We start from the raw sequence: 19,097 nt of genomic DNA on the forward strand, positions 1-19,097 counted from the left end.
CCTCCTTGGTGCCTTGGAGCTTGTTCTTCTCTCCTGCCTCCTTCCCTAAGGGCACCTGCGCACAGGTCATGTCGAGTACCCAGGCTTTGCAGCTCTGTAAATCCCAGCAGAAATGCCTGCTGAGTCCCAGAGCGTGCCTTGGGGCCTTGCTGCTAAACTTAGTGGTGGTTTCACATAAACAGCTCTTTCAGAGACAAGAAGGATGAAACTGTGTTTCCAGGCCCATGCACGACACACATTTATGCTTCTTACGTTGCTTCCATTTTGTCTTTGGACTTCTTACATTGCATTTAATTCCAGGAAATTTTAGCAGGTGATAAACAGCAGGCTCTTTCTTTTTCCTGCTACATTTTTTCAATTATTTTCAGTTTTTGCAAACATATCATCCTGAGCCGGCATAGAAGCTTCCAGCTCCTTCTGCTAGTTTCACCAATGTTTGTAAATAGGATAAAAAATGTTCTTTTAATAGACATGTTAGATGTACATATCAGCCAGTATTACCAGGTCCCATCCTTGTATGAATCTGAACCTTGTAAGACAACTGGGACATGTGTATGCCAGCACCTGCAGATGCCGTGGACTTTAACTGGAACACAGTAAGGTGTTCATATTCCTCTGACTTCAAGCATTTTCTTAATTGCAGATCTATGGTTTTTAATTCTAAGCTGTGAGTATTCTTTCAGGCACAGAAATTCTGTCTTCTCTGGAATCAAGACTCATCATTTGTAACTAATATAAAGACCTAGAAATCTGTTCTCCAGAGGCAGCAGACCAATTCTTATGCTGCATATTTCTCTAGCACTTCACAAATATGAAAACATGTGATGTGTTTTATAACAGGCACTGTAAGATTTCAAAGTCCATAGAAGTAGCATGTACTCTTTCTACTGCTATCTCTAGAAATCAGATTTGCCTGTATGCTTTCTCCTGCAGTCCTACGGTAGACAACCAGTCCTATTTCTACAGCCTTACCTTAAGATTAGAGACATCTTTCCTGTCTACACTTTATGATTCTTTCTTCATGAATTCTATAATCCCAGTGTCTAAACAGTTGCTACAACAGCAATGAGGCCAGCTCAATTCTGGATGCCCATTAGGAACAAAAATTCACACCTTCCACTTTTCTTGCCCTAGGCAAGCACGTGCATGCCTGTCAAAGTATGCCTGTATTAATTCATACAGAACCTTCCATTTTATTCAAAGTCCAAGAATCTTCTACCAAAATCAGATTTGGAAGGAGGATAACGTGTTTAATAGAAACTTTCACCAAAACAGAAATGGCCTTGTTTCTTTTGTTTTCTTGGGGTGCCTGGAATCAAGGGATTAGCACCCAGATGCTCACTCTATTCAGCGTGTTCTGTTAGATCATACTTTCCATCAATCAAGAATATGAAAAAGATTTTCTATTAACCATATTTAAGCAGGCAAGATCTAGTGAAGAAGTATCAAGATTTTGGAACGAAGAAGCCAAAACTAATATACATTTTATGTACCAATCTACTTAAGAATGAACTCCCAGTTTTGCTTTTTTATCATCTCCAAACACACACTGAAAACATAAGATATAATGAGACTACCTGAATTTTTTTAATCTTTTATCAATCCCTTTTATCAATCCCAATCAATTTTATCTTTCATCAATGTTTTATCTTTTCCTAACTTCCTAGTAGATCTTCAAGAACTGATGAAGCAGTGAAAAGCACAGTATGAAACAGCTAAAGATGGTTACTAGAGGTCTTACGCTGTACTCTCATTTCTTCATCAACAAATCAGCCTTCCATTAGGTTTGTTTGTTTATTTATTTATTTATTTATCTCTGATATAAATTTAGAAGATGAATAAGACAGTCCAACACCCTGGTTGACAGCCAATACAGTGAGCATACATTTATCGGATGATGTTTGAGCTACTGCTTTATCATGCTGTGTAGCAGCACTGCAGCAGAAACAGGGCTATTTTTCAATATAACACCGAATTTAACTTTAATGTGCCAATTATGGACTACAAAAGAACAGAATACCTGTCTTGGTCTTCCCCTTCAACTTCTAGGGTGCAGAGGCAACATACTGGAGTGAGTTAGGGTAATGAATTATTGCTTATTTCAGAGTATGTAAGTATGTAGTGATGATTCCAGATCTGATTGTAGTAAAAGTGCTCTCATGCTGCCACTGTATCCCAGTAGTATCCCATCTATGCTAGAATCATAGATGTAGAATGATTTGGGTTGGAAGGGACACTAAAGACCGTGTAGTTCCGAATCCCCTACTGTGGGCAGGGCTGCCACCCAGTAGATCAGATTGCCTAGCACTCCATCCAACCTGGCTCCAGCGACAGAGCATCCACAGCTCCTCTGGGCAGCCTATGCTAGTGCCTTGTCACACTCATAGTGAAAGTTCTCTTCTAAATGTCTAATCTGCAGCATAGGACACAGTTGACTTTCTGGGCTGGCAGAGTGCACTGCTGGCTTGTGCCCAATTTTTCATCCACTGGTATCCCCAAGTCCATATCCATGGGACTGTTCTTCATCCAGCCTCTGCCCAGCCTGTATTTGTGTTTAAGATTGCCCAGACCCAGCTGCAAAACCTTGCACTGGGTCTTGTTAAGCTTCATGTTGTTCATGTGTGCTCACCTATCAAGCTTGTCTGGGTCCTCTTGGACGACAGCCCTTCTGTCATCTCAGCTGCAACACTCAGCTTAGTGCCATTCACAAACTTTCTGAGAGTGTACTTGATCCTATTTACCTCATTAACAAAGATATTAAACAATTCCAGTCTTCTGAGGAACATTACTCATCATTGGCCTCTATCCAGAGAAACTGATCTGCTAACAAAAGTCTTTCCAGGAAGGAGAAAGTGGTTTCCCTCATGAAGAGTAAAATGTTTTGTCGTGCATTCAAGTTAAGGATGTTAGAACTCAAGCAGGTGGATAAATATTCATTAGGTATCAGTTCACATGATACTTGTGCTCCAGTAGGAGTTAAGACGATGATCTCGAATACTGAGTCTCACACAGCCAGAATGTCATGCGTTGGTGGAGTCCGTGGTGTTTTCTGTCAGACCACTCAGTGGTTGCAACAAGCAGTAACTGGTATCTAAGCATTCCTCAAACTCTTTTATGATAGTTCAGACATCACTGTATTTGAATGAAAAATTATTCAAAGTAAGTAGGATTGTCTGAAGAACTTATTCTATGTGGGGGAAAAAAAAAGTTATTAGGACCTGCAAGTAGACAGGAATGTAGTGAGGTATGTTATGTCAGTTTGATGGTCACGCACATAAACTATCCAACCACAAGTTCTCCCCCAGACAAATTCTATAACTACCTTTGAAGTCAGCGTAAACCTAAGGAAGAACAAAATGTGACAGCATGATTTATTCTCTCATTCTAATAATATATATAAGTTTCTGGGCTTCTAGTGACAACCCCATAGAAACCAGTTTACTGCTTCCTACAGTGCAGGATGTCACTGTCTGGAACTGAGAAATAACATTTCAGATGGTGTCGTTGGTCACGTTTGCTCAGTTTTCCAAAGAGGCCTATGAGGTCTCGTTGTAGGACTATTTTCTGCTGCTCTAGGAGGCAGTAGTCTCCATCTCTTGAGAAGTATCCTACCTTCATAACGACCTCTCCACAATCACTGAGACAAGCATGACAATACTGAAGGATCACCACTTCTGTCTCCCTTCATAGCTCATTGTGAGAGGATTCCTAAGATTTTTACCTCAACAGTAACCCCTTAGAATTTTTCTGAGTATCTGAGGAGCCTTTCTTGATCCTTAACACAATCTCTGCTTCTAAGAATAAAAAGTTTCAACTTTTCTGTAGAGTAGTCATAAGTCTGGGACACTTCCTCTCTCCAGTTTGCTGTCATCCCTTGCATCCATCAGCTTAGTTAACAGGTTTTTCAAACGTCTCACCTTTCCGAAAACTCCTAGAAAACGTGAATTCTGACTTGTCATCTCCCTTGCCTGTGTCAAACACAGTCATAAGGATTCTTCTGTGAGACTTTTTTCAGCTGTGACCCAAGGACTTCCAAATCTTCCTCTTTAAACAATTTTCGAAATCTCATTTTCCATCTTTTCCATACATAGCCAATTTGCCTCACAGGGCTTGTAGAGAAGGTAGCTGACAGGATGGAGATTTGTGTTGGCACTCATTGATGTACCGAAGCAAATATTTCAAGCTTTAGAGAAGAGAGGACAAAAAAACTTCCTCCTTCAGGCTGGGAAAAAAAAAAAAAAAAAGAATCCAGTCTACACAATCTCTTTATTTTAAAGTAGTCTAAAAGTATTTACTTAAAAAAACAAGGGTTAAACAGAATGAGAGTACAGGGGGCATCAGATAACCACTTCAAAGAAAGAACTCTGTCCTTCAGTGACTCATGACTGGAGGCAAGAGTCAAACAAGATGCACTCTGAGTGCACCTGAGTGAACTCACTGTTTAAGTGGCATAATCTGAGCAGAAGTTAAAGTCATGGGCTGATTTACAGAGAGTAGTATTGTCCCAGGCAAGTCGCAATTGCTGGAGGCCAGATGCCAGCTGAGGACACCTCCACAGTGCATGTGACACTGTGCTTTGAAGACACGAGTGCTGACTGCTCTGCATGTAATTCCAACTTCGCTGTTGGTTTTCACAAGCAGCTGTGTTTATTTTCAGAGGCGGAATTTTAGGAACTCAATTTATTAGGCAGTGTCTCCCTGTTAGTCACAGCACGATGGCAAGGCCATGGCACAAGAGGCCAATGACCATTCAGAACTGGTGAAGTTGGTCCTGGTCCACAGGCCATTGCTTGGACCACTCAATTGTGAGCAGCAAGCAGTAAACAGTTGGCAGAAGTCCCACTTAAAAATTCTGATACACTTGTGCCAGTTAGGAAGGGTTTTGTTGTGATTATTACTGCTTTCATGCTCCTTTGAGAAGCTAGAAAGTACTACATAACAGAAAAACAGCATATCATCAATGTTCAATCTGTCTAACTGGTCTGCTGCTGACTGCTCAACAGCTTCACCTTCAGGTACCGACATTTCTAAGAGGAAGGCATAGTAAACATAAGCTTACTTTTATTCAGCAGATTATCAAGATTTGGGGGGGATCAAATTTCCTTGGAACAGCTGAGCAGCCTAGGGGTTATGGTCTTATCATTTGTTTTTTACTTGCATACATGCTGTATTAAGAATACTGTTGTTTCCATGACTGTTCGAGACTTAAGATAAAAAACAAAAACAAACAAACAAACAAAAAACAACAACAACGAAACAAAGCAAAACAAACAAACAAACAAACAAAAAACCCATAATGGTCTGCTGTTGTAAATACTAACAGAGTTATTGTCTGCTCCTTTGAGCTGTCCTGAAATCACATGCATTTACAGCACTGCTATGCTGCATTTGCAGAACTGCAAGTTGGAATAATACAGCTCAAAAATCAATTCCACTACTCTAACCTGTTGCACCACTGAAATACTGAGACCTTCAAAATCTTGTATTTAAAAGTGTTTCTCGTTTTCCTTACTAAAACAGAGAATCTGATAATGCACTTTTATCATTCAGGTTGTATTGTAGACAACTGTAATCACCACACAGAGTGATCTAAGAAACTTGAAATAGCGTTTTGATTGCTGAACTCAGCATTACAAATCAGTCTGAAAACGAGCAATTCTGGCCTCGGAATGATTCAAGACGAACTAACCAAGGATAAAACAGAAAGTGGAAAAAGGTTTGAGAGCGGAGTAGTAAGGACTGACGGATCCAGGATCTGCACAAATAAGCTGCACAGTAGAAAAGAGAGAGGATGAAATGTACTGAAATGCATGGAGGAAGAAATGTATTGAAATGCATGGATGAGAATCTGCCTCACAGTTCAAAACAATGAAGGGTGTTGGGGAGCCCATTCTGCCTTTTATGCTATTTGATGGCACAAAACCAGCTCAAAACAGGCACTCCCAGTATCTGCTTGATTGATGCAAAGGAACATTGCAGACCAAGTTTTCTTTAAAATACTTTGGGCATACACACACTGTATATACGGGTTCATAAGAAAAAAACAAATGTGTATTTTGGGGACTGAAACCATCTTAATTCCACCTTGGAGCCTTGCCATGTCATAGAAATTAAGGCACTTTTATATTTACTGATTTTACTTTCAGTGTTCAAAGTTTAAACATTTTTGCCTATTAGCCATTCCCTTCCATCCTCATATCATCCTGTGGCTCGGAGTCACACTTCAGAATTATTTTGTGGCTTCCATTTAATCAGGGAGAAACTGCAATATTTTTCCCTCCTCTATCATTTGTGTCTCTGAATTTGCACAGTACGTATTGGGAAATACAGAGGTATATCTGAAGTGTACTTTTCTGTTTTTGGACAGGTTTCTCCAATTATTAACAGATAAAAGCATAAAAACAGTAACTATTAAGGAGCATACATGCAACATTTTGTAATTATTTGATCAAAAGACGTTGAAGTTTACAACTGAGAATCATGAACGTAAAGGGTTTTGGTAGCTTATTGCCACAGTAGCTATACTAGATGCTTTTTATGCAATAAGAAGCAAAATTAATTTGTTTGAAGCGGAGCTTAGATTACATGAACTTTGTGTTAGGGCTGTCAGAATGCAGAACATAAAAGAAAATAAAAACAATACACTTCCTGTTCTACAAATCAAAGCACTGAAAGGAAATAAGCAGGTTTTTTTAATGGCATCAGACTGCAGAGAGAACACATTTGACACTTCAGAGTAGATGCTATGAAATTAATCATGTTCCTATTTAATTAGAGCGTGGAACATTGCTCAAATTAAGTAGATTACAAAATTCACCTGTGTGAGAAAACAGAGAGCAGAAGTTGCTCATATTCATTCATATTTCAGCATAAATAAAAATTATTTACTCTGATTTGAAGTTTATTGAAGACAGTACAATACTATTTTTCTTTGCTTGGTTCTCTCTCACATACTTGATAAGCCACCCTTTTCATCATATTCCAACTGAGCATAAACCTCTCATCTTCTTTTAAGAAAGCAGGAAAAAAAGAGAGTATTTTGATAGCCAGGCTCTATCCTAACACAGTCATTCTAAAAAAGGAAAACAGAGTAACAAACAAGAAGACTTTTTCTCCATCCTCCTTTCACAACTTTAATCCTGAGAATTGTAGCACATCAACAACAAAGAAACAATTTGTATCCCCAAAATCATGTATTTTTTCACTACTGTATATCTTTAAGAGAAAAAGAGTAACTTTTAAGTCCTTAGAAGTGACTACCAGAAAGTCACAACTGGTCCAGAAGGGTGCTGTAATTTTTGAACAAGACTATTTAAAATGTACTAACGAATTTGCTTACAAATGAAACACCAATGATTAAAATACACTGTTTGCTGCATCAAAACCAAAATCTCCTCTATGTATAGTTTGAAATAAGGATTCTAAACAAGCAACCTTCCAATATAACTGCTAGAAAAATCCTCTGATATTCCTCATGCGTTTCCAACATACTGTTAACTACACGCCAACATTTTAAATACTACTCCACGAGTTACTTTCTTCATAGTTGAGAGTACTTACCTCCTTCTTACCCACGTCTAGCGAACACATTTCAAGCAGCCTTCAGCCCATGGAGCCAACACAGTCAGAAGAAGCTTGCTTTCCAGTTACAGCCAACGGAAACAGTGTTAAGAAGCAATGGCAACAAATTCCCATGTGTTTAAACTGGTAGGTTTTTTTTTTTTTTTGGTGGGGTGGGGAAGAAGGAAGCTGTAAACAAGAGGTGAACCAAAAACTCTTGACAAAAAGTTTTTACTCTAATTATGCTGAAGTCTTTGTGTCATCTCGTAATCAGGAACTTGTGGCTTGATGTGCTTTATTTATGTATCATGGTCAGGAAATGATTAGCATTCATGATGTCACTGCTTGAATTCTTAGCAGTAGTTCAGAACAAAAGCGTACCCAAAACATTTTTCAGATCACTGTAGTTTACTGTGTATGTCTATTGCCACCTAGAGTCAAGGTTTTAACTGAAGGTAGGCATGGAAATAACTAAGCCTGGCCAACCGTAAGAGCAATCTGAAATGCATCTTTGAACACAAGTTTTGCTATAACACTTAGCCTATGCAGACTAACATCTCTTACTCCAACTGTCTTCAGATACTTTCATAAAAATGCAAGTGAATTCCCCAGAGTGAATATGCCATGAGCAGAACTAGCCACCAAATACTAGACATACTATATTTCATGACACTTGAAAATATACATTTGCACTCTTCTGTTCCTCACTAAGGTTTTTCAACTATCCATATACATGTGTATACTCTTTAAAGTCCATTAAATTTTTAGACATGCCAACAAGACATGAAGCATGAAATATAAAGAAATTAACTGTCAAAACAACGAGAAAATTCATAAATTTACTGTCAATAACCGTGTTCAAATTATTGTAAATGTTGTTTATGCTGAAGATGGAGCCGCTACTGTGAAAATGCTGCTTCATGTCATTGCTCTGCTGACCACCTGCCTGCTCTTACTCTACTACTCATCGTAGTTCTGTACTCACCTAATTTGAACTGACCTTCAACCTTCTCCTGGAGGCTTATCTATCTTAGGAGCCGTAAAAACCTCAGCACATACAAGCAAGTGCCAGCCTTCATGTAACACAAGGCAAACCTCTAAAAAGAGGCCTTAAGTTTAGAATGAGACACAGAACTTACATAGGTGGACATGCTGCTAATATGACCTTGCTGGAATGAAAAACACTTCAGCAGAGGCTTAAACATCAGTGTACCTGTACCTGGTTCTAATTAGCATTCCCATATCCTAATTGTGCTGCTCCACTTGCAACACTTACCCAGCTTATCACAGAGATCTCTGTATGATCTCTGTAATTACATTTTCTCACTCTTTTGAAAGTGGCTCCTTTCACTTTGGAGAGGAAAAATTTAGGGGAAACTCCCAAGTACTTTAAGAGAATATAGACAGCTTTCTTCTGAATGTGAACAAATCGAGCAAAGACTTTCAACTGGTAGATGTTATACGTCTCATGAGTTGTCTTAGGATTTCTCTGTGCATTACTGAATTGAATTTGAACATCCATGTAGATTAAAAGACTGTAGGTTCACATATAGTTCATGGACAGCACTTGAACTATGACTGTGTTGAAGAACACCGCCAGAATTCAAGAGCAGTGATACAGGCTATCTGAAGACATTTAGATGTTTGGTAAGGATGCCTCTTGATTGTGCCTTCCAACAGCTCTAATGCAAAGGTTATGTAATTTGACCACGCTCACCTTGCCCAGCTTTGTATTTAACCTACCATCTCAGCCTCGTTTCAAAAGCTTTTCCAAGGCTACTTGGAAACAGATGAATGGAAAAAATGAATCAGCAACTGCCCTGAAAGTAGCTGTAACATTCCACTCCATAACCCAGAGCCCAGGAATGGAAAAAAATGAGAGGAAAGTGCTAGCCTGCAGCATAATTGTAAATTAGGGAAATATATGGACAACAACATTATGCAAGCTCAATTTTTTTGAAGGACTTACTTTGTTTTCAAGAGCTGAGATATATATGTTAAAGGCAATCATAAAATCTCTTCTGTTCTTTAAATATAAGGGCAAATTAGAGATAGATTCTAACATTACCATGCAGTCTACTACTAGGATGCATCTGCCATACAAGAAGTTTCAGAAGATTATAAACTAAATGACCATAGTAGGAGGGCTACTCCAAAAGTAAGGCTTCCTATTTTATTATGTTGGCCCATAACTTCAGAGGTGAATGTTGGCATGGCATTAGAGGCTGAACCTTCCTGCCCATATCCTGTTACATTTTGCTGCTGTGTGACAGATGGCCACAGAGGGACACTCTGACAGAACAGCATCTGATCTGGTAGGGTAATTTCAGTTACCATGACGTGTCTGGTACAGATAACCGATGCTTCAGCTTTGAAATAATCTCCTGTTCCTGCCTGTTCTAGTAATTAATCTGATGAGCCCTGTTTACTTTAAGGAAAATTTGAGATGTGATCAGTCTAGCAGAAGCATTTAGACTTCAAGTTTGCAATCACCTTTCTCTGTAACGTATTTAACATACTTAACAATATGATGTTGGTTTGTTGTTGTTGTTTGGACTCTAGATTCCAAAGTGTTAATTATTTCAGTTGTTAAGAAAAAATATTCCTTTCAATCTGGTGAAAGAGGCATGCAGGAAAATATTAAATCCCTAAGGATATGCTTGAAAAGTGAGCAAGTGTTTTTTGTTTTGTTAGCCACGAGTAGCAGTAAATTTTCAATCATGAAAAAAAGGACAGACACAATTCACACAGCTCTGAAAGCATAAAGTGAAAGTGTCAAGAAAACAGCTAGTGAACCCTGGTTGTGAAACTATAGTAAACCCTCCATAGAAAAATATGACAACTGAAACTTTAAGTGTGTTTGAGCACAGAAAGAGAAGCATTGAGTTAGTCATCATTAGCTCATCTGGAAAGATTTCTCCTACCTTTGGGATTCACCTTGAGGAGGACTCAGTTACTAGCTCAGATCTGAGTTATCTCATCTAAAAGTAGTCAAGTTTTTATCTTTAGACTAAATCATCTGAAGTCTGAAGAGAAAATGAAATTGCAGTTCAGTTGGCTAAAATTAAACTAAGCTAATTAACTTCATCATTTGTGGCCTGGAGCTGACACTAGGAGAGGAAATGAGCCTATCCTGATGACTGGATTATTATTATTATTATTAGAACAGGAGGTCCATCTTTTGTTTACTGGGGCCTGCTCTTGTTTCTTTAGCACAGTTTTGAGTGCTGATTTCTGATCATAGAAATAAACTTGTGATTCTATGTCCTCCCTCAGGATCAGGAGGAGAAACCAGCACAAGAAGAGAAACCAGTCCTAACTTGTCACTTACAGAGACGCTTTCTTTCTTTAGCTTAAAATTATTTTTTTTTTTCTCTTAGTAGCAGACTGAGAGACAGATGTTCTCCTCCCAGCTCCATGAGACCTCTTGCAGCGTGGGAGCAAGTTCTGGGTGCTGCTGTGGGCGAAGCCTCTTTGCCTCTTTGCCTCTGTGTGCCTCTTTGATGGCACCAGGACCGCCAAACAAGTGGTCTGCCCTGGATGGAGGGGCCCGCTGCTGGCAACTGCCCCAGCTCTTCCTGCAGCTCCTCCTCTGAGGACACAGCGGTGGTGGTGGCGCGCCTTGCATGCCCACAAAGGATTCTGGGGAACCCCTCGGCACTGGGGCCTGCAGGACTGGCAGAATGTCCTGGGCCAGAGGCAGAAGGTCTGTGATGGAAGGTGGAGGGGCCGGGGGTGGCTGTGGAGCTGTCCTCCTGCCCTCCTCAGCACGGGCATCCCAGCAGTCCTGCCAACCATGGATCTCTGGGCCATATAGGCCTATATAGCAGTGATGAGCCTCCTCAAAGAGGGCACCATGAGGTCTTGGATGAATGGCGGCAGCACCCATAAGGCCGTCTGGTTGAGCTTGTATGCAGGAAGCTGACACTGCACTGTCCTGCAAGTACCTCCCATCATCTGTTGCTGCAGATTCTCTCAGTCTCTTGGTGGAGCCACTGGAGCAGGGGTCGAAGGTCTTCTGGATGTTGTTGGAAAAAGGCAGCCCAAACCTCAGGTGGTAAGCTGTGCTAAGAAGCAACAGAAACCAGCTCTGCGGACCCCTGCTCATCCTGCAGGCCAGAATCTGAGTGTGCTGTGGGCTGCATGACAGGACACTAAGGGTAATCATTGTACCACTTCATTGAGTATCGGTGGTCCTCATCTGGTGCCTGCATACAGCACAACTCAATTTCTTTTCCCACCAGAACACAGCCACAGCAAAGCTGTTGGAAACAGGGTCATGCAGGTGACATCATCCCAACTGTGCCCACTGACAGGTCCAATCAGATGCCACCTTCAAGGCCTTGGGCTGTGCAGCAGGATGGGGAGAGCTGAAGTGAGGAAGCTGCTCCTGGTGCTGCAACAGGCAAGAGCTGTCACAAACTGCAAGAGAGGCTGTCATCACACCATGTCTTCAAAGCAGGCAGCAGTGACACCCCAATTTCTCAGCAGCAAACCCTCCCAGCTCCTGCTCCACACTAACCACCCTGGGGGCCATGTCCTCATACCACTCACCTCCACTGCTGCAAGTGCAACCTTGCAGGGTCCGAGCTGCCTGAGCTAGGCAGGACCAGGGAAATGCTGCTGATGCTACGGGATGGGCACCAATAACTGCTGCCAGGAGTCCCACAGCACAACCCAACCAAAGCTTTGTTCACTGGACCAAGTCTCACAGTCTGCTTGACTGGAGTGCAGACACTAGTCCCCACTGAGCTTGGCCAGCACCAGGATTTACAACGTGAGGATCAGCAAGGTCACAGTCATCCCTCACTAACATCACAACCTGTTGGTTGGTGACCTCCCAGACCAGCGCTGCACATATTCAGGCACCAGCCTTGGCCTCCATCTCCCCCCATCATTCAAAGATTTTCATTCATACGGTGATATATTTGGGAAAATAAAAATGGCACGTTTATAGTGTCCACAATAATCCACGTTCTATGAACTATTTATATTTTCAGAAACTTAAAAGACATTTTTTGCCTGTTCTGATTTGGGTGCAATACAAATTGGCAGCAATCTCTGTGTCAGGCTTGCCTTTCATTCCAAGCACTCACAGGAGGTTGTTTGCTCATGCTTCCCTGTGCAACCTACAGGATCTGCTTTAGCAGGGGGTTGGACTAGATGAGCTTCCAGACCCTATGATTCTGTGATTGAATTCCTCCATGCAGAAAAAAATAGCCCACTGTCATTCACTGACACTTGCTGAACACTGATGGAGACCAAACAGTGGATGTGCAAACAGTGAGGTGGTGGGCAGTGTCTTTCAGCAGTGGTGACAGTGACATGAAAGACAAGCCACATTCCAGAGGGCCATGTGGGTTTTTATAAGCATGGCATGAAGACTCTTGCTTACGGCTGAAATCTGCTGTTTCCACAGAAATAAACAGGAGACACTACTTTCAGGGTGAGCTACAGGTACCTGCAAAAATACTAAGTAATAATGTAAAATAGTGGATCCTGAGAAATACTGAATGGTGTGAATTATTAGATAGATTGCAAATATAGGAAGGCAGTATATTAAGTGTTCTTTAAAAAAAAGAAAAAAAAGGAAAAAAACACAAATCTATCACCTTTCTAATTTACTTTGGTAACAGTAAACAATAGTGGTTGCATTCTTGACAGAAATCTAGCAGTTTTTAAAGGTATGTTTAAAGGATCTCCTAAGAGAACTAGATTTGCACTTAATACAATATTAAAATGCATGCTTAATATGAATATTGCTTTAAATGAGCATCTCGCTAATGTGACAGCAATTAGAAGCATATCTGAACAAGCACCACGAAACGTCCAATTCAGTAAGCCTCTTCATCTCTTCTGCAGGCACTAGGGGACCCTGTCAACACAAATATTTTGCAGTACAGATGCTGAAAAAAAGTTTTGAACTGTTCACTAAGAAGGCGGACAAGTTGTCTCTTTTCAAACAGGGACACTTAATAAATAAAACCACTAAGTTGTCCAAACCATCTTAAGAGAAGTCAGGAGCTTCGAACAGTAATGGTCCCAAGGCCTTCGAATGCACACAGGTGATTGACCTTCAACAAACAGGTTAGTAGAAAGAATTTTCTTTATTTTAAGATGATTCTGGCAAAAATATGAATGACAAACTCACCTATAAACAAGTCACATTCGCAAGTCTGACAGTCTGCCAATACAACTTTAAATTCCGACCTACTACTGAAGACACATATTTCTAATCGCATTTTTAACTTGTAAATAAATTACAAAAAAGCACATTACAATGATATTTCATAGCAAAAAAAAAAAAAAAACCACTAACTAATTGAACTTCTGTAAAAAAAGGTTTCTTCAACATCCACAACGTCTGCAAAAAACTAAACCTCAGTCAACTAAGTACTCAATTCACACTGCGTTAACCTTTCATGACCCTGCACACAGCTGCTATTTCCACATTACCAGCTAGTTTAATTTCACAAAGAATAAGAAAATCATTAACTTAAGAACAGACAAAAAAAAATGTAAAAGCTAGCTGCTTTGAGTGATCACAAGAAGACTGTAATCATTCAGAACACTGGCAGCTTATAGAATAGATCCCCTTTTCCCTTCCCATCCCCAACACACTCATTTTTGGTTTGCATAGAAAAGGGAATGTTTTGCCTGGTTTTGGTGGACTTACGTGGTGGTTTTTTTTTTTGTTTGTTTTTTGTTTTTTGTTTTTTTTGGCTTAGCTATTACACTGAAAAAAACCCTACTAAAAATACTAGTTTCTGTGCTTTATGATAAAGAATTTCATATTCTGGTACAACAGTTACACCTTTTCTTCAGGACAGGCTAAATAATTTTCCATTTCCTTTCCACGTGTAACTTATCCAACTGTTTCCTACAATTACATCTGGAAGTTAACTAATTTTCTGTCATTTTCTTCTGCCCTGCTTCCATGAATTCAGGTGTTCATGCTAGACAAAGCCTCCTCCACACATAATCAGTAAGTTCAGACCTCCAGCCAGCTAACAGTATCTAATAGTGATGATTCCACCAACCTGACAGCTCTGACTTGCCTTTTCAGATTGATATAACACTGTTTCTTCATAAAAACAGAAGCACGTTGATTTTTCTCCGACGCAGGAAAAACTGAATCCAAACAGAAACAAGCTTCCTGCGAGTAGACGTACAACTATAAACCAACTGATCAGGTCTCCATCTCAGTCTCCATGGTATCAGTCCTTGAAGGAGTTTTATCGGCAGATGTAGTCTCTCCATGCAGGCTCTGAATATCAGATAAATCAATTGTAGGCAATGGTGCTCTCCAGTACAAGAATGAGTTATACTGATTGAATTCTTCTTGCTTTGAAAAGATAAAAAAAAAAAAGGCAACAAAATATTAATATAAATAACATTAATCATTTAAGCAAATAATTTACTTCTGTCAAGTACTCAACTACTGCATCACTTCTTGGAAACATCTCTATGATCCCATCCATTTGTTCAATTGGCAGTCTTTCTTTAGAATCACAGAATCATAGAATCCTTAGAGTTGGAAGGGCCCTTTAAAGGCCACTTAGTCCAGCTCCCCTGCAATGAACAGGGACGCCACAGCTACATCAGGTTGCCCAGGGCCTCATCCAGCCTCACCTCCAAAGTCTCCATGGATAGGGGAATCAACCACATCCCTGGGCAGCCTGTTCAGGGATGCAGTTGAATAATACTGAAAAACCTATGCAATTACTGTACTTCACACATACGTAAACTGTTCATTGTTTTCTTCTCACAAAAATACAGACATTTCATGTGCATTTAGAAGCTGGTATTCAAAAGAAAATGTTCAACTATTTTAACACATTGTATTTCTTCTTTTCTGTATGTACATTTTGTTCTCAAGTAGGCATCAGAAAAATCAAGATGTCTTCTGGGGCCAAAGAGAAGAAGGGACCGGCAAGTCATTCAAGAAAAACATGAGAGGAACATGCACTTACCTACTACCTTACTTGGTATGTACATGGCACTGAAAAAAAACCCTTTTAAAAATCTCTCTTGGAAAGCACGGTTGGTTTTTAACCTTATGTCCTTAACCCCAGAATAAAATTTACAGACTGGACAGCCAACACGTGCATGTGTCCATAGAAGCTGTATATGTAAGAAGCGAAAAGAGGAATTCTCAAGCCGCTCCTTACATCTTAAGCATGCACTTTCTTCTGGTATACAAAAACAATAAATGATTTTATTAACTTATTATAATTGGAACTGTTATACATTATATTAAATGCCTCAGCATAACCAGCTGCTGAAAAAAGCAGTTTAGCAACTAAACTGGTACAACTGCTTTGATATGGCTCTTGAACGAATTCATGCTCTGTCTTCTGACTCTGTAATTGATTGATAAAAAAGCATAATGTTCAATAAATTCCAGTAAGCATTGGCCATAACCGTTCTCAGCCACTGGAATAATGACGTCTTTTTTTCTTTAATTAAATTAAAAAAAAAAAAAAAAGTGTAAAACTCACTATACACTCCCTCTAAGAAATATTTCTCTATTCATTGCAATACAAACCTACCATGAACTCCAGTTCATATTAGTTAACCTTTTTTTCTACCATCAAAACCTGTGTTATTAAAGGCCTATAATATTAAAAGAGGCTTGAGATGTAAAGACATCTCATAGCAACAGGGTGTCTGTGCGCCTGCGGAGTCCTACTAGTGCATTAACTTGCACAAAGACTGCCTACACTGAAGATTACAGAACCGAAGTTGCCATTAATTGGAACTGCACGCAAAACCAGTGAATGATATGGTGCCCTGATAACAGAAGGATATGGAAACTGAAAGAATGCCTATCTAAACGCCCAGTATCTCAAAGCAGCTGTACACATCTGAGCAGTTTTGTAAACTGAATTTTATATACAGCCTAATATTAACAGCAAATAATAACCAGAGGGAAAGAGAAAGGGAAGATGTCCCAGTCCAAGCTCTACATGGGGCTGCGTTGCTCACTCAGTACTGTACAAGGCAGGTGGTGAGTATCTTTGAAAACCAACTCAGAACCTGTCAGCTACTCCTGATAACTCTCTCCACATTTAATCTGAATTCCCTTTTTTATTATTTAGTTACTGCTTGTATGGTGAGAGCTAGATTCTTCACCCCAGAATACCTCTGTGCTACCTGTTTTGCACGCACTCACTAATTGACAGAATTTTTAATCTATTATAATCCAAACCTCAGAGCTACAAAGATGCAGATACAGATTTTGGCCTTGTTCTACAAGTGGGATTAATCTCATGAGCATTTAAATCTCAAGAGCAGCAGTATTCTGGTTTATTTACCATCTTCACAAAAACTCGGTATGAAAGCGAACAAGCCAGAGGAGCACACCAGGGAGGAGCAAACATTCAAGATGAATGCATCAAACACTCCTCTTCACCTGAGTATCTCCAAAACAAGCTGAGAAAAATGAAGTTAATCTTTACTGGATGAAGTTGTTTAAGAGTTAATTTCTCAAACGCAGTTGCAAATACTTTCAATTGTGCTCGTAAGTAAACTCAAATATCATTTCTTCTCTGGCCAACTTAAGGATAATTGCCAGCAGATTTAACAAACAGTGTGAAACGAACACTGTTCTGACCATGGTCACTAGTGTCACAAACTACAAAAGGCACCAAAGAGCAAAGAACAATGCTAATTTACAGCTGTACTTTCAGAAAGGTGCAAGAATCATCACAAGAAGTAGTTACTGCTGTGTAAGATGTGTAAGCATACAGGCTGAAGGTTCAGAATATGGAAGGAACATCTCCTGTCTGCCATTAACCAAGCTTTGTTTCAGAGGGAGGGAGACACATCTGCACAACACTTTTACTTAGGGAAACACACAACTAAAAAACACTGCCTAACAAAAATATTTTATATAGCGAAGTATACACATATATAGCATACAACTATATAGCATACTTGCATACTGTATTTTTTCCCTCAATTCCTTCATGCCTCAACTCTACAATCCACCAGAAAAAAGCAGACAAAAAGAAAAAGCCTGCAATAAAAGAAGTCACAATCACAGAACTAGGGGTTAGAAGGGATGTCTAGACATCATTGAGTCCAACTCCCCTGCAAAGCAGGCCTCTACAGCAGGCTGCACAGGTAGGCGCCCAGGCGGGTCTTGAGCATCTCCAGAGAAGGAGAATCCATAACCTCCCCTGGGCAGCCCGTTCCAGAGCTCTGTCACATACTGTGAAGAAGTTCCTTCACGTACTGGTGCAGAACATTCTATGCTCCTGTTTATGGCCGTTTCCCCTTGCCCTGTCCCCACAGACCACTGAAAAGATGTCTTCACAATTCACGGTGCGGTGTTGTACAACTGGAGGACCAACTTGAGAACAGGCCTGACATCCCTCCGGTCTACCAGACCTGCCACCACAACGCCACCAGAACCAACTCTTTGCTTTCATCTATAAGGTCCACGTTGAGTTTATATGTTGCAGACCCTTATGCAGGTGTTACTTTTAAGAAGCGAAAACACTGTCAGAACCACGTGTTGTCTGCAGCCAGAAGAGGCCATCCTGCTCCATTGTTCGGCGCTGGTCAGGTGCGCTGGAAGCCAACCGTGTGCCGGCGCTCTGTGGCCACAGCACCAGCTGCAGCGGGGGCCGCCACTCATGGGAGATCGCCCGAACACCGACTGGGCAGCCAGGCTGTCACACAGCCTAAGGCCGACTTGTGAGAGGCACTACCTTCAAACTTCCACCTCGCTTTTGGTCGGGGATGTGACTGAAGACGGAGTAAACCGAGGCAAGTGCGCCCGCCAGCCTTTCTACTACAGAAAGACAGGAGTAGGCAGAAACACCGCTTTCTTAGCTTCAGAAAATACACCACGGGAGGACGAAGAGCCCGCAGGGGCCGCCCGCGGGCACGCGGCTCTGCAGGGCCTGCAGCGCCGTACCGGAGCGCCTCCGCGTAAGGCCCACCCCGGGCGGCTAAGCGGCACCTCCCGCCCCGCCCCGCTCCCCGCACCGTTACCGGGGCGGCCGCCGGTTCCTCGCCCCGCCTGCCGTCGCTTCCTTCCGCCGTCCGCTCGTCCTGGGGCGCCGCGGGCTCGCCCCGCCTCCGCCGCCTGCCCGCCGCATCGCTTTGCTCCCCGCGAGGACTGCCGCCCCGCAGCCCGGGACGCTTTCCCGGCGGCGCCTCGGCCTCCTCCAGCTTCCGCTTGGCGGCGGGTCCGGCGCCCGCTGCCTCGTTCCGCGGACGGCGCTCGGGCACGTTGCTGCGGGGAGGCGGCGGCGGCTCCCGCAGGAGCCGCTTGAAGGGCGCGTAACAGACCAGCGGTTCCGCGCGCCGCTTGGCCATGAGGAGGGGCCGGGCGCGGAGACTCCGCGGAACGCAACGCTCCCGGCGGCGAACGCACCACCACGCCGAGCGCGCATGCGCGCCGTCCATTCCCCACCGCCCGCGTGGGGCGGAGCGAGGCGAGACCACGCCGCCGAGGGTCCCCGCCCCCCCCCCCACATGCGCAGCCCCGAGGCCCGCGTAACAACGAGCACGAACACGCGGGA

At 41.8% G+C, this 19,097-nt stretch overlaps 1 protein-coding gene and 2 long non-coding RNA genes across 4 annotated transcripts; 1 reads left to right on the plus strand and 2 right to left on the minus strand.

Annotated features, from left to right (window-relative positions):
* Window positions 1–1,785: 1,785 nt before the first annotated feature.
* Window positions 1,786–4,218, minus strand: LOC112530580. Its single transcript, XR_005843315.2, has 2 exons — window positions 3,918–4,218; window positions 1,786–3,132 (listed from the first exon to the last, which is right to left on the minus strand). It is a non-coding gene; the product is annotated as an uncharacterized LOC112530580 (long non-coding RNA).
* Window positions 4,219–13,047: 8,829 nt separating this feature from the next.
* LOC121108627 lies at window positions 13,048–15,790 on the plus strand. The gene is made up of 2 exons (XR_005843311.2): window positions 13,048–13,647; window positions 15,443–15,790. It is a non-coding gene; the product is annotated as an uncharacterized LOC121108627 (long non-coding RNA).
* On the minus strand, window positions 13,649–18,955 carry C9orf40 (C9orf40 homolog). Of its 2 annotated transcripts, none has more exons than XM_001231460.6 (2): window positions 18,565–18,955; window positions 13,649–14,905 (listed from the first exon to the last, which is right to left on the minus strand). In XM_001231460.6, the coding sequence occupies exons 1-2, from the start codon at window positions 18,889–18,891 to the stop codon at window positions 14,750–14,752; spliced, it is 483 nt and encodes a 160-aa protein (XP_001231461.3). In that variant the 5' UTR covers window positions 18,892–18,955; the 3' UTR covers window positions 13,649–14,749. The 2 variants fall into 2 exon arrangements, with proteins under 2 accessions (XP_001231461.3, XP_004949223.3); XM_004949166.5 differs by having other exon boundaries at window positions 18,559–18,955.
* Window positions 18,956–19,097: the final 142 nt, after the last annotated feature.

The sequence above is a fragment of the Gallus gallus genome, chromosome Z (genome assembly GCF_016699485.2).
Source record: "Gallus gallus isolate bGalGal1 chromosome Z, bGalGal1.mat.broiler.GRCg7b, whole genome shotgun sequence".
Taxonomy (NCBI): domain Eukaryota; kingdom Metazoa; phylum Chordata; class Aves; order Galliformes; family Phasianidae; genus Gallus; species Gallus gallus.